The 16,613-nt window shown below is 39.2% G+C and overlaps 1 protein-coding gene across 2 annotated transcripts in view; it reads right to left on the bottom strand.

Annotated features, from left to right (window-relative positions):
- Positions 1-13,229: 13,229 nt before the first annotated feature.
- The window catches only part of fat4 (FAT atypical cadherin 4), a 126,194-nt gene continuing 122,810 nt past the window's right edge, over positions 13,230-16,613 (bottom strand). For both annotated transcript variants that reach the window (XM_023328367.1, XM_023328368.1), the window contains one exon: positions 13,230-16,269. In XM_023328367.1, coding sequence (XP_023184135.1) covers positions 14,357-16,269 — 1,913 coding nt within the window. In that variant the 3' untranslated portion in view covers positions 13,230-14,356. The remainder of the gene's footprint in view (positions 16,270-16,613) is intronic.

Here is a 16,613-nt window from a genome sequence, read left to right as displayed (position 1 = left end):
AAACAATAAAAAATAGTGCTTGATTTTCTGATAAACTTCCATCTGCATTCAAATGTACAGCAACATTTTGGCATTTCAACCTTTTACATTAATTTCTCAAGACTTCTATGAGTTTTACTCTCAGAGCAAATGACATGATGCTGCAGAGAATCTGTAAGAATTAACCAGATTGATCTGAATTCTGGCATGATTGCATTCTACATAACCAGATATTGAACCTGTTGAAACGTAATGATACATATAATGGAACAGAACTAAATTCCTAAAATGTTTTGTCATCAAACTTGCATTAAGATCAAATCTTGTAAATAGGTAGTAACCAGACAGAAAACATGGAAATAAGCTTCTTGGTAAAGTAAACAAACAACCTATGCTTTATGATGGTTTATTTTTTTGTTTTTTTAACATAATTTGTCTCTCAGCTCTGACCATCCACCAGTGATGAGGGTGAAAAAAAAATTATCTCTTAAAACATACGTTTTTGCTCATCTTGTTTTGCAACTAAAACCCTCTGTAATTTTTCAATGAAACCAAACCAGTAATTCAAAAGATCCAAACTTTTTTCAAGCCTTGAACCCATAAGTGCTTCTCTGTTCCCTAATCAGTCAGGACACTTATTTAAATCAGTTTGTTTTTCTTCCGCCGCTCGGATAAAATGGTCATTTTTTGGCTTTAATTAGGTGCTAAGGCCGAATGACATCAGCAGTGACCAAGTGAAGCATTTAAACCTGAGAGACTTGCTTTGGTAACCTTCCACCTCTCTTGACTGGAAATCATATATAGGATTTACATGAATTGGAGTGTAATAAAAGCTCAACTTAAGCCCACAGGAGAACAAAAGATGTCTTAAAGTCAAACTGCAAACAGAGCCTCTGAGCAGATGTGTTGAAAGTGTGTGGGAGAGTATAGAGGTTTAAACCCTGAGCCTGCTAGCATCATTTTCAGCGTGGGAATGCATCTTCAAACCTTGTTATGATTACTGAGTGCTGGTGTATGCAGGTTTGATTCCCAGGAAGCAGCAGGCTCCATCTTGGGTTTTGCAGACAGCTCAGTCACAACTAGACTGTTAAAGGTTTAAATGTGGGAAGTAGTTCTGCCTTTTCTGAACATGAACAGTGTTTTGGAAGAGGCTGCAACCAACCTGATTCTGAGCACCTTGTTTCTGCATTGAGGAGTGACTTCATAAACCATACCAGACGGTGCAGACAGGCTGTTCCTTATGAGAACTGGCGGCTGGAAGCAAAAGCTTCTCAAGTCCAACGTGTGAATCTGGCTGCTGTGTTGAGTAGCTTTTCTTCTTTCTGCTACCAATTTTAGAAAACATAACAATTGGATTTTTTTAAACTGGCACGGCAACTGCTAACGGTGTGACACCAGAGGTGAAGGAGGACCATTCGTCTGAAAAGTGATAGATGCTGCATTGACAGTTTTGCGATACGGATTGAAATGATGCCGTGCTTTTTTGTGTTTCCAAATAAAAACACATGCAGAAGCTGCGCCAAGAGCAAATATTTATGGTCAAGTTTTAATTAGCACAGCAATTTTGCAATGAAATTAAGCATCTCAATCATAACTCATGCCCTGTAATGCAGAAGCTTGTGCACACAAAATCCAGGGAAGAAAAAGGGCAGAAAATGAGAAGAAATGAAGTAAAAATAGCAACAATGTGGAAGCAATTTATGCTAATTAGGCCTTTATTTATGGTCCAATAATTGGATGCATTTGAATTGTTGATGATGTTTTTTCTCCTTATTCCCCCTTCTTTCTTGCGTTCCCCCTTTGCTCTCCTTCTGAGTGAAGATCAAAGCCTGTGCACTTGAATAGATGTTAATGGTGCAAGGCTGTCGTCTTAGTCCTGAGCAGTTGAGATCCCTCCAGTGGGAGAAAAACAAAGAAAAAAAAGGGCGTATTTGGGTCTTCGTGGACACAATTAGAAGTAAATCTGCCTTCCTTTCACAACAGCACTTTCGTTTAACCCACAAGAAGGGCTCTGCATTCATGTCGTTGCTGATTTTCTTAACCTTCACCTTCCTTTGCCTTTTCACTGCTTCTGAGAACTATGCATCAAATTGTCAGCAGATGCAGAATCTAATTCAGGAATACAGTCACATTTTGTCACGTTGGAACCAAAACCAAAATGGGTTTCATTCATATTCTGTGATAGACCAGGGGTCTGTAACCTGTGGCTCCAAACGCAAAAGTGGCTCTTTGGACCTTCTTCAATGGCTTTTATGAAGATATGTTAACATAAGAACATCATTGAATCAATGAATAAGTACATTTTATTTCCGCAACAGAATGACACCAACAGTACCAAATAAATAAAATAAGTAATATTTTTTAGATATTTTTCCTCTCAGGTTGGAAACTATGTGCACATTTCAACATCCCATAGAAGAAAATGTATCCATCCTTTTTGCAATAAAGAATGTCTTGCCTTTATTTTAAAAACTAACTAACAGAAATAAAATGTTGGCTCTTTAAAAATAACCCAATTCCTGTAGTGGATATTTTCAAAACTTATAAGGCATCTTAAAGGAAAGGTCACATAACATTATTGACTCCAAAAGAATTTAATTTTGCTGGACTTAGAGTAAAAATAGCTCTTTTGCTAGCTCTAAAGGGTGGAAATCACTGTGACAAGCAGACCTTAAGCCTTTTTTTAAAAACTTTTTTACAAGTCAAAATCTTCAAAGTATCAATTTTCTTCATAATCATAAAACTTTATAGACCAATCTTTTGTTGCAACTACTGTTGTAGTTGTTATATGACTAAAGCTTTACGCATTGGACAGAGTTGGTAGTATCAGTCTTCAAGCTCTGCCACAGATTCTAAAATTTAGAATCTAAACTGTATTTAGGTCTGGGCTTTGACTGAGCCACTCTAACACATTAGCTGCTGTGGGTCTGGCTGTAGGTTCATAGTTGATGCCCTGCTAGAAGGTAGACCTCAGTGTTTTCAGCTTCTAACAGTTTTCCTTCCAGGATTGTCTCGTAATCCTCTCCTCCTAAAAGAAAGCATCCACACAGAATGATACTTCCACTACCAAGTTTCATAATGCACATGATGTGTTCAAGGTGACGTGCAGTGTGGGCTTTCTCTTCACAAAGCATTTCACAGGCTGGTGAAATTATTAAACCTTGATCTGATTTGACCAGTTAACTGACTAATGTCCTCTAATGACCCATGATGCCTTCACAGAATTATGTAAAATTAAGTTACACACTGGTTGACTAATTTACTAAGGTAACATTTGACAATTTATTTCAGAGTATTAGTTTAAATATATTTAAACTTTTATTAGTGAAAAACTCAAATAAAGTATCATTATTTTTTCACATCAAACTTATGCACAATTGTGTTCCTCTATGGCATAAAATCACAGTAAATCATGCAGATGTTTATGGTCATAGTGTGATTAAATCTGCAAAAGGTCATGGATTGTTAAAACCTTTGCAAGTCCTTGGATTCAGTAGCGCTGCAATAAATGTTGAAGAGAAATTAAAGATCTCACATTCAAGTCATCTTTCAAAACGCCCCGCCCACAATCCCACCCAGAACTTTTAATAGAAAAGAAAGGGAAGTAAATATTTCTTTGAGTGCGGTTGTTCTGCTTTGCCTCACTGTAGCCCAAGGCACAACGTTTTACAGTCCGCCTCCCTCCAGAATTTAAATGTGCGAGAAAAACAGCGCAGCCCAGACTGAGTGGAGGAAACAAGGTGCATTATGTAGGTGGGAGGTGACCGTGCCATTGAGAGACAATTAGCATGAAGCCCAGACCTTTGGAAAAGGCGCGGAGGCTGCCGAGGGCAGGCCTGACAGAATGAAAAGATTAAGACTTGAGAAAAGATAGTGGGGGCATGGGAAAATCCAAAGGGAAACTAGTGACTGAAGTAGCCAATAAGCATCATTGCGACAATGAGGCAATAAGCATTTTTTCCCCCCATCTTTTGCTGAAAAATGTTGCACTTCCTTCAGCTGCCAAGTGTGTACATTCCTCCATATTTAAAAGGTGCCATTTATTTGTACGTGACATTTGTTTCCTAAATGCATTTAAAGCACGCCTGTCAGGAGGGTGAAAGACGAGTGAACTGGAGTCTTCCTGCAGACTATTCAGCTTCAAAATTCCACCAGGTGTTAGCAGAGCGGTGGATCTGTGGTTAAATGCCTGTCATTTGCCAATGAGAAGCCCATAATGGCCTAATGGTTTTAATGAGTGTGCCTGCCTTTCACATGTTGCTGCATTTTGTTTCTGGAATTCCAGTTTGGACGACTGCAGTCTGTGTAGTTCTGCTGTAAAACTTCAGGCACAGCTCCATCGAAATGCTGCCAACTCCCAGGCCGGCCGTTTTTGTATTTTTTTTAATGCAGGAAACAGATTCTCCACGCTGGTGCTGTGGATTGTGACATTTAGCCCTTTGCCATTTCCTACAGACATCATAACTAATAACTTGCTGTGTCTTCAGCAGCGAAAGAGAAGAAGCACGGAGGTCAAAGGGAGGGATTACAACTGCTTTTGTATACAGATTGTAAATTGTTTGCTACTTCCACACCTGTGTATGTGATAGAGAAAGACTGGCTGTCCATAATTTATAAAGCTTCACATCCTTCCACCACAGTGTTTATGGAGAAACACTTGGTATTCATAAAAATCACAACAGCAAACAGCAGAGAAAATGTGGTAAGTGCATTCACTTTAGAGCAGCTAGTTCTTTAATTTCTTCTCATTCTAAGGCTTTTAACACTTTCTTATCAGGATATGAATGGAGAAATGGATGAATAAACTGTTTTTTTCATTCTTGTATATTTAAAATAAAATACATAAATGCACATATTTGTTTTTTTAAATATGGTAATTTGTTAATAAATGGTCAGTCAGTGCTTTAAAAAGTGTCAAGATATCTATTGAGAAGCAGAGAAAACTATCAAATTTAAAATAATAATAATAAAATACTTACATGTTTTATCAGGTAAATAAATTAATTCAGTTCCTTTATTTTTTTCACCTGAAGCATCCAAACTGTGTTTTTAAAGTTGTGTCTTCATAATGAAAACACCTCTGGGCATCTTTCACCGGGAGCCAAATCAAACATCCCTGTTGTTCTTTTCTAAACTCAAATGCATTTAAATAATTTATCACTCAATATGCCACAAAATAAAAAACAGATCAAAAAGCAATTGCACTTCCGTATAGTTCTAGAAATATATTAAACCATAAGGCTTTCTATAATAATGCAAAAAAAGAGAGCAAAATTAAGTTTACTGCCAGCTGTAGTCCAGCATTTGTTTTTTATTATATGAGTCCAAATATGATTTGCGATATGTTTGTAAATTTACAAAAAAAAAAACAAGCTAAAAAGACACAAAAAGGAGGCACTTTGCTGTCGTTGGAATTAAATTATGAAATAATGAAAGCATGGACAGAAAAGAGTGCCATTAGACATTTTCAAAAAAAATTGATAAAAATAGAAAATATTTGATGGGTAAAAGAGAACGTAACTTCAAGTAAGTATTGTGTCTGTTTTGGTCTTGGACTGTTTTCTTTCCTTTAATGTTTCTGATTAGTGATTTATATATACATAGTGATATGCTTTGGGGTTTTTTTTCATAGAATTTATTGATTTATGAAGGTAATTTAGCTTAATTTGACAAGTAGGACAAGCATAAATATAAGTCTTATGCTTCTGCCTGTACCTTTTCAGTAAAGTTGTTTAAATTGTTTTGAAGTATGGATAATAAGTAATTTGACGACTGACTGAATAAGTAAAAAATCAGTCATCACAAGGTAACATGACTGCATCACCTGCAAACCTGCATTCAGATTCTGGACACCAACACAGACTCTGAGCATAATCTATGAATGTATGTGTTTTAGTGACATGTCAGCTGACTTGTTTTTATATAATCTAAACTTGAGGTGAGGTATTACTTTACTCCTGCTATGAAGAAATGAATGTCCCCCTTTGGCCTGCTTGATGATGGTTTTTTGTGTTTGTGGTTTGGACTCAGAAACAACAACCTCCCTCGGCCCATTAAGGCTGTTTGTTTTGTTCTGCTCAGACCTTGGCAGTGGAGCAGCCATTGTTTCCTGCTTAAATCTTCTCGCTTAAGCACAATAAGAGAAATTGCCCTGACCTAACCTGCAGCACACAAAGAGAAACGTTTGGTTTCTAAAAGTAAAAAAAAAAACTAAACACACCCAACACATTTTACATTACTGTTATTCCAGCAATGAGATATTCAGGTTTCAGATTTCACCTTATCTGATGTCATCAGACAGTTTAAAGTGTATTTACTAAAGAGTGTCCATCAGTAAAACTTGTCCCCTCAAGTTCTCAGTGGGCGGGGCTTAACTAATAGTCTCTGCTATAGTTTTGTTGAGAGGCGGATCTGAATTAACCATGGGAATTTTCACAATCACATTCATACATTTTTTGGGACAATAATTTAATGTTAAACTATGAGTTTATTAGTCCTATAGACAAAAAAATACATGTTTGGAATCCTAACCTACAAGGTTAGAAGTCACCTAGATTTTATGGATTTGGTAAGAAAATGATTATGAGCCTTGATTCTGAATCGGAGGGGGAAGCTACAAATTTGACTTGGAAAAATGACTTGTGGACATTTCTGATCCAGTTCTTTGACTTAGATTTGCTGCACAGTTAAAAGTTGGAGGGTCCTGACCCCCAAGGACTGGCATTTGAGACATCTGCCCTCTCAGGAGATTATTCGAATATGTGTGCAAAAACTTGAATAATGTGGATTCTCATGTCAATTTTTACCACTGAAGTGCTTTCATAAATGAGGTTTGGTGAATGTGTGGCCTTCCAGTAGACAATTTATTTGGCATAAGAAGAAACAGAATAATGAGCACCTACATTTCAACAGGCCTTCACATCATCTTTGGCTTTAAGGTCTAATAACTTTTTATCTTAACCAGAAATGTCAGTGATAATGTTGCCTCTGATGAACTACTATTATTATGCTGGTCGAGTTCTGAAGGCCTAACATATTGTAGCAGGAGATCGTTTAAACTTACCTAACAAGCAGTAAACTTATAGATGATAAATTCTTTAGCAGATTTGGCCAGATGGGGACATATGTGTGTGTGTGTGTGTGTGTGTGTGTGTGTGTGTGCAAGTCCGGTAAGAGAAAACTACCAGCCACTAGAGGTCCTTTATAGATGTCAAAACATTTTTCTTATTTTGATTTCAAGAAACCAGACTGTATTATTATTTGGACTTTCACTGCTTTTCCACTTCATTTTTGAAGTGTGCATTTTCACAGGAATGTTACAACTCCGACTTGTGTAATATTTAGTTGTAAACTGACTGGCAAAAGTGGCCCAAATCCAACTTGTTTGACCTTTTGTGTGCCTGGGTTTGATTTGAGCAATACAAATCAGATCCAGTCCACTTCCATGTGGGATCCTAAATCTGAAACTTCTGAGGTTTTTCAAAACAACCTCAGTCTGAACTGCTGTATTTTATGCCGCTGAATTGTGACTGTACAGCAAAGGTTGTGACGAGCAGGCACCAAACACAACATTGGTGGAGCTAATTATAATTTTCTCTGCTCTTTGTGTACATCAGGAACACAAAGTTCACACTGGAGACTGACTGTGGTTACATAAAAATGATCATAAAAAGTTACAAAATAAAAATGTATTTATTCCCAGCAAAAAAAAGTCACTCAATATACCTGTGGGTTAAAGACATAATGTTTTTTTTAAAGCTTGAAAAAATAAAATACACTTTAAAAAGATGTACACAAAGGTTTTAACAAAAAATGGCAATATTTTCTTTCCTATTTTTCAAACCTGTAAGTTTTGCCCAACTGAATGTGCCTGTCACTGTTAGCTTTTGCTTTGGCTTTTGGGTATATATGGGTTTATATATCTGATAAGTTTGTTTGTGTTGACTTCAGTGAGCTGCGATGTGACGTGTGGTTGATGTTGTTTTAAGTCATTTTTTTAATTTTTGTAAAAAAAACAACAACTTTAAACTAGAGCCTTGTATTGCTTATTTTGATGCATTATTTGGCAGTTTTATATTGTGCGCCAATAGGTGCATTTGTTCAATAAAGGTTATATATTTATTATAAGGTTGGCTCTAATAAAAATATTTTTAAGAAAAAAGGAGAAATGAAATCCTACTTGAGCATTAAGTCCTACAGCATTAACATAGTCTTACAAGTGAATGTGCATTTTAACAGGTGAATCTTCACATGAACACTGAAAACTGGGTTTGAAATGGATAAAGCACGCCAATCTTATTGAAAATTTTTGGGTGACGTTTAGCAACTGGGTCTGTACCAAACAACTAGTTTAAATGAATTCTACTGTTTATGACAAACGGGGATCAAATTTAAAGATCAGAAATATGCCAGAAGTTTGATGATGCATGTAATGAAGGTGCAACGTTTTCAAATAAATTAACAGAAAAACAGCTGAAGTATCCTTTTTCTTAAATGTTTATAGTGATTGAAAATGATGTGTGATTAAGCCAGCACTTAAGTCAGCATTATTCGATATGTTATTAAACAAAACAAAGAAAAGGAAAGTTGCTGAGCGAGCAGAGCGTCACGAAGTGGATCTAAAGCAGATGTGTTGCCTCTGCAGAACATCCCAGAGCAGTTCTTCATGGCGACACTTGAGCCAAAGATCTCAGGATGACAATACTGTCTGTTTAGCATCAATCATACGCCTCCGTAAATGTTCTCAAGCTTGTGGCAACCAAAGCCTGGGTCAGTCCAAACCCATCTGAGCTGTAGTCAAACCGCAGTTTTACAGAGTTAGATTGCAACTTTTCCAGAGTCGGGACAGACATCGTCTTCCTCATACAGCCACGTACTCGCATGCATCTATGTTTCCCTTTCATTTTCAAACAGCTTCAGCTCCTCATGGAGGCTTTAATGTTGTTTATAGGAACCTCTGGCTGCAGAACACTCAGAATTAAAACCCTTATCAAAGGAGAAATTTATAGCTTTGATGCAGTTGTGACCTGAAGAAGACTCTCAGGACTTAAGGCTAATTTTGTAGTGGGTTAATTATGTGCCACATGAGCCTTCTGAGGACAAAGCTGTGTTTTGTTTATCTCACAGCAAAGTCGTATGCAGATTCTGCTAATGAGGGGGCAGGAACTGCAACAAACATTAAAGTTGCATTTTCTGTTTAGCTTAACATGAAAACATGAACTGGTATAAGAACTACATCAGGAGTTAGTTCTTAGTAAAGTGTCCTGCTTGTTTGGATGTTGCCATCATGAGTTGGCGATTGTTGCAGAGCATCCAAAGTGCAACAACAGCAGGTATGGTGGAGTGATGATGAAAATGGTTTAATTAAATTTCAAAAAACACTTACAGCCAACTCAGAAAAATGTCTAGATTGATGCAAAGATCCAGCGAGGATCCTTCTCACTCAGATGAGAACATATTTCACTAATCAAGGGGACGAGGAATAACTGGAACTAACTGCAGAGAAAGTAGGAGACACATGAGGAGGGCTGAAATAATTAATCAAAATATAAAAGGATAAAATTCAGACAAATACCTAAGTCTGGTCCATGCAGAGACGAAAGTGAATATGTATCCATCCGACTGGTTGCAGCACCAAAAACGCTGTAACACTACCACAGAATAACACACGCTAGCGCCATTTTTGTTATTTGTTAGAGTGAAGTGTAATGCAGGATAGAGAGAGAGATGGAGCTACAACATCATTGTTTCAAAACAGATGTGATCTGCATGTACACACTGAAATTGATGTACTCTGGGAAATGTTTCCAGAAATAATAATTTCTGGTCTCCCAAAAATCTTAATCCATGTGGAAGCACAGCCTAAACAATATGAAACCATTGTGGATAAACCTACTCTAACACAGCTGAACTACCTCCTAAGTACGTCATCAAGTTGTGAACAGACATGAATGCAACTGAATATTTAATAAACTCACAGGGAAACCAAGTTTTCAGTGCCAGAACATACATGAGTTAAGCATGTTCAAAAGACCAAGTCAAAACCTATCAACAACCCGAGTCACCATGGCAACCACTAAAACAAGCTGCAGGGAGAGAAGTTGCCTGAATAAATATGAAACTTTGAATGCACTACGGAGTTTATTCCTATATTAATGTGTGGCAGACTGCCTAGATTCAAGATTCAAGAGTGATGGACAATATGAAATGTTTTTCATATATTATACAAAAAAGCAGGTTTGGCCCAGTTTAAAACTCAGAAAGTTGAAAACATGATTCTATATTTTACAAGCGATTTCAGTAAATATTAATTTTCTTTTAGAGGTAACTCAAAGTTGAACAGAATGATGTTTTCTCAAACATGTTTTGAAAGCTGCCGACAGAAAGTATTTTAATTAGTAAAATACTTTCTGCAAATAATTAAATGATGTTTCAGGCTGAAAATCTGCAGGGTTTTGTTGTCCTCTGACAGATTTTAGTTTCAGATTTTAGAGAACAAGTCACACACTTGTTCTCTAAGTGTCACAAAAATGTCTTGTACCAACCATGAGCTTCCATACAGAGTCAAATTTTCATCTGAAAATGGTGGCAGTAACCAAGGCTCCAGTCCTGCACACATTAAAACGTTTTTGAAATGCCATCTTAGGGTCAGGACAAAGCAGCACCAAAGAGAGACACAATATGGCGACATCGAAGCACGAAAGGAGGAATAGTTCAAAGATTTAAGTCCTCACTATGTTCTCATTAATTATAATGTGCTCTGCATCATGCTGGGTATTGACGATGCAGAGAATAATATATGAGTTAAAACATGCTTTGATGCATATTATAATGCATGAGGTTGTCACAACATGAACCATGAACAGGGAAGAGAACGGTTTTTAATCTAGAAAATGCTTTGGATGAAGCTACAGGGCCATGCTAGAAATAAGGAAAATAAATCTTTCTCATCTTGCAAGACAAAGATTGCTCCCTCCTTCCACGAGTACAGAGAAAACTTTTGAGTCAGTTTGGAAATCAACACAAGGCAAGTTTTGATGACTTAGACAACATCAGCAGAGAAATAAAACCTACTAGACAACACTCCATCATGGGAAACTCAATCTCATTTCTTTCACACCTTCAATTCAGGATGAATAAGTTGCTTCTCACCACTGTGAAACACATCACAGCTGACATTTCAAAATGAGAACTCAGCAGTCATTTTTAACACAGAGAGCTCACAGCTCTGTGAAATAAAACCACATTTACGCTGACAGGAATAACACATGTTCAGAGTTCTTCAAGGCTATGTCCCATTATGTACCATGCAATGTTTGCTCTTAAAGATATATGTTGCAATTAATTCTTAACACATCATAACCTCCTCTACAAGCTGGTGAAGTCAAGCAGACGTCTGGAAAAAATCTAAAAGCGGCATTTGTGGGAAAGAAAGCAAGAACACCCCTGAAAGGATCACCAGCATGCTGGCCTCAAGGACAATCAGGAAGACAGATTCCCTTCTGTCCTCATTGATGTTTTACATGCTACCACACTATGCCAAACAATGTGGTCTTAATGTTGCTGGAGGCCCTCTGTGACACCTATAGAGAGGATGACGAGGGAGCTCTTGACCCTGGTCCTCCGTGCCCGCTGTCCTGCAGGTTTTACAGTTTTTCCTTCTGCCACATACCTGATATACATTTCAAACCCTATTGGGGCAGAGTTATGCCGAATTATTCTGCTTTGCATGCCATCCTGATATTCCTGCCAAAAAATGGGCACTATACCTGTAGCAGGGCATTCTGGGTCAGCTGCAACTGGCTGATTTTTTATTTTTTTAGGTAAACCTGTGCAGACACTGTTGCAATAATAAATTCAACCAAAGATGAACGCATTAATGAATTTTATAGATCTCGCTGGGACATGTCTCTTGAGCCTGGAAATGTTTTTCAGGCGGTAGAAAGCTGACTTTGTAATTGTCTTTATGTGTCTATGAAAGTTTAAATGCCCCTCCTTTGGTGGAGCCCCAAGACGGAGCCACGGAGAACCCCTTATTTCATCTCTTTTACTGTTAACTCTCATATAAACTTACCTGTTGACACAAAGATATGCCTGTTCTTTAAGTAAAACTCAGATTGGTCAAGTGAGGTTCAATAATGTCAGCACTGTGCTGACGTTCACGTTATTGCAGTGAACGTCAGCAATAACGTTCACTGTATTTCGTTCTGAATAACGTTCTGTATTTCTGTGGATCTCATTCAACATTTTGATAGGGTCAGTCTCTGCATGGTGATGAGCATGGAAGCTGGCCTAAAAGACAGCAGAGTGGTTGGTTATTGTTTATTTATATGGGGAGAAGTGTTAAAAACAAATACTGACACTATAATATTTATAGGCTAAACTACTTTTCTTTGTTAGGAAGAGGAGAGGGTGCAAATTGAAATTGGATGCAGCTGCGGGGGAGGCAATTTTCCACTTGTGCAGCAAGTTTTGGGATTGGACTCAGTTTCAGCTTAAAGAGAAATGTTTAACATCCCAATGGTATGGTCGCCCTAAGATCAAACTTATTACAAAGTCTGGTTTTCCCTAATGAAGGCATCAGTGTTGAAGCACTGCCATGAGACAAACTCGCCGGACCTTCTCGCACTGCGTATGGAGTGAGACGATCCGACATTGCTACTTCCCAACACTAAGGGTAAGTTTGTGGATAGTTCTGTCATTTAACAAATTACAGAAACATTTGAAAACAGAACTTACAATGTAATTTAATTTGGACAAAAAAAGCAAAATCTCTGCCTTTTTGCCCCCTCCATTGACCCAGACTTTCATTAATGCTAAGTGTTGCCACTTTCACAGCTTCAGAGCATTTCATTTGTCCAGATCCGAGCTGTCGATCTTCTCTATCCTCTCAGGACCCCTCTTTATATTATAAAACAGATAAGCATGCAAAATCACTGAGCTATGATAAAAAAAATAAGGGTTCTGTTTAATAAACCACATGTAAATAATTGCTCAAAGCAATAGGGAGGCCTGTGTCATGGGGTCCGCTCCCTGTTTGGTTTGGCTGTGAGCGGCGTAGCTCGGTTTCATTTGGGTCCTGAAATGCTTTCTTAAATGTTTTGTTAAGACTCTGTATCATTTAAAATTCTGCACAGATGGAGAATAACTCGGCTCCCAAATGATTTTTATCTATTTTTAAAAACTGCAGATGCTCAAATGCACCCTAATGAGCTGCTGAGAAAGAAGGAACGAGAAACCTTTTAAATAAATACCTTTTTTTATTCTGTTATTGGCTTTTTACAGGTACAAAGCATACAGCATGTTATAGTTTTATCAAAAGTGGAAAATATTGATGTTACATATGTAACAAATGTAAAAAATAAGTAATCGATCTTACTTTCCTTGAAAGTAAGAACATAACATTTCAGCGTATGAAAATTTGCATAAAAACACTGCTAAAGTAATTTAAGTTAATAAACAGTACAAAAAATGTAGAAACCATACATGTCAACATAATGAACAAGAACACCACCAACAAGACAAATGACTGTGATTTTTCATAAAATAAGAAAAAATGTACATAAGTTCATTAAGTTTTAGTTCAGGTCATGTTTACAGGATCAACATTTTTATTTTCATAAGTGCCAGAGAGAATATTGGCTGGTCAGAGAGTGTTAATGCAATTTTTTCTTAACAAACACTTTTTCCCCAAAAAGACTATCTCCTCAGGCCAATAAAACAGAATCCTCAAATGTCTGTAAGGCAGCAGACGTGATTAACTTTCACTCTTGGGACATTTAGCCAGTCTTAGAGGAGGAACCGGAGTAAGGCAAAAAAAGATCGGATCATTGGTGGGGTCTGAAAGTGATTGTTTTCACACAGAAGGGCTGCGTCAGGTGCTATTTGATTAAACACACATGCTTCTTTTTAAAAAATTAATAATGCATCCCTAAAAATAGACTCCTTTCATAAATGTGGTCATGAACTTCTGAGTTCCTATTCAGCCACTTTCTTATCTCTTGACAGAATATTTTGGGAGGGGAAATATTATTGGTAATAAAGAACAAAAATGCTTGATCAAGATAATGTAAGCTTCTAAATTGAACTCAGGTGAGGGTTTTCTTCCAAAAGCCATCCAGTATCCATAGATACACTTAATGAGGTCTCAGCGAGATGAGTGCAGTTTGTACAGTTTCAACCTTGAAAAGACTGGTAAACTATTCCAAGGTGGCAACGATGAAATCATTCCTCGGTTTTCTGCCTTACCGCATTAAAATTCGTCTTTTTCTGTTGAGTATCAATAAAAACATACACTTCAATTTACTCACAAAATATACAGCCTTTCTTTTTTTAGAACGAAGATTGACAAAATTCTACAACACTGTAATAAATAGTCTCATACATATTGCTCAGCTTCTCCTTCATTAAGAATGGTTACTGAGCCATCCCCGCTGTTCATTTCAATGTCTTTTGCTGCAGCATTCTCAGGAAGCGAAGCTAAGTCCTTAAAAACGTCAACATAATGTCCAAAGCCAGGGCCCCAGTTCAAAAGATTGTCCCAGTTGAAGCCCCCAGCTTGCTGGCCCAGTTTGTGGGGCAGTGTGTAGTGTTGCTCAGCGGAAGGTGTCTGGGCGATGCCGGGCCCGCCTTCTGCCCGCCGGCTAGAATATCGCCTCTGCTTGAGCCTCCCGCCGTAGTCCTCATCATCAGCATCTGACTCGTTGACTTGCGAGAGCTTGGGAACTCTGGAACTGTAGGAGACGGGTTTTTCCCTGTCGTACTCCATCTCCGAACAGGTGAAGGAGTCATGTGAGTCACTTTCAGACGAGGACTCTGGAGCAGGAATACCATCAGCTGGGTTGCGGACCCTTGACAGCGGCCTGCGGCAGTCCTCCTCTGAACTGGAGCGCCCGTGGTCAGCGCTGCAGATGCTGGGGTTGCGTGGACGTGGCGTGTTAAGCCTCTCCACCTCTTCGATGGACAGCCCCACTGGAGGCCCTGTCTCTAGAGGGATCTGTTCGATTGGCTGCTTCAGCCGGCTACCCGGCCTGGAGGTGTGACCGTGGCCGGCCATCGTCTGTGGACTTTTGCTGCGCCTCCCCAGCCGGGTGGCGTAGTTGAACATGGGTGGGGGTTGGCACATGTCATTGTGCATGTCCAGTGGGCTGCCTTCACGGCGAGCCAGGTTGAGGTCTCTGGTGGGAGTGTTGCGGTAGAAGGAAGAAGGTTTGGTGAATGGAGCTGGGGAATGTCTGGAAAGCGGATTGGGTGTAGGACAGGCAGAGTGGGAGTGGCTGAGTGGAGTGGACCTCAGGGCTTGCGTGTACTGAGGCTGATAAGTGTAGCTTGTTGCACCTAGTGGTAATGGCGACTGTCTGGCAAACCCAAGCGGGCTGTGTCTCTGGATAGAAAACTTGGGAGTGTGGCTGCGGAACTGCTTGTAGTGTTGGATGATGTCTGCATCTGACGGCGCAATACTGCTGGCATTGTCAATGTCATAATGTTCAATATCTGCCTCTGGCCCATTACAAGGTGCACAGGGAGCACTGGGAACAGTTTCATTGTTGTGGGGAATGTCTGTTTCATCATATATCAAGTATGGGTTCTCCCTCTCAATAATGTCTGGCTTAGGGTTCCCTTCTGGTTGCTTTCGTACTGTCATGTCATCTCCATATGGTGGGATGTTGTCTGGATCATCGAAAGCGACATTCTCACTACCCTTCTTCTTTTTCTTCTTCTTTTTCTTCTCACTAGGTTTCTTCTCCTTAGGTTCCTTTGGCACTTTGGTTTTGTTGCGGTCTTTGCAGTGGTTGCACAGGATCAGGCTGAGCACCACCAAGGCAAGGACGGTAGCACAGCTGCCGACAATAGCCGGCACAGCCCAGATGGGTAGAACCATGGCTTCTACTGTAGGACTGGGACTGCAGACAAAGCCACCATTGTCAGCTGTGGTGCAGACGGTACCTTGAGGGCACTGGACGCCCAGACAGGCCACCAGAGTTTCGCAAGTCTTGCCAGTGTAGAATTCGGAGCAGATACAGGTGAATCCAGAGTGGGGGTCTGGGATGCAGCTGCCGTGGTTCTGGCAGGGATTAGAGGCACAGTCGCCGGGCGGGACACATTGATATGTGTACCACTGGTTGACGCACATCAAGCCTTCTAAACATGGGTTGCTCTCGCACAAGTTGGGCCCTCTGCAGCCAATCTTTACAGATGAACTGGTCTTCGTTAACGCCACAAGGCTGTGCTCTCCAGTAAATGGCAGGTTCTCCCTGTTGTACTTCACGTATGCCAGGCAACCGTCAAAACCTGCAGAAAAATATGGGAAAAACAAACCGGATTACTTAAGAACAGCCAGCAGCAGGTACACAACAGAGGTATAAGGAAGAATCATTGGGCCTGGATCAGTTCCTTATAAACAGCAGGAACTTCGAGCTATAATCAGAGGTTAAGGAATTTTGTTTGGATGGGTAATAAGTTCAAGCTTAGGACAAAAACAATGAAACTGGTAATTTCTCATGGAAAGCTTCTACTGTAACAAAAAAACATATTTTAAAAATCGGGCTGCATCCATCACTGGCCAATTTGAAGGAAGACATGAAATGTTTTCTAACAGAGAATCCATCGTCGGGGCCATTATGGCTTCAAGACAT

Source organism: Xiphophorus maculatus, chromosome 23, assembly GCF_002775205.1.
Source record: "Xiphophorus maculatus strain JP 163 A chromosome 23, X_maculatus-5.0-male, whole genome shotgun sequence".
Lineage (NCBI taxonomy): Eukaryota > Metazoa > Chordata > Actinopteri > Cyprinodontiformes > Poeciliidae > Xiphophorus > Xiphophorus maculatus.
This window is presented reverse-complemented; position numbering and strand designations above follow the sequence as displayed.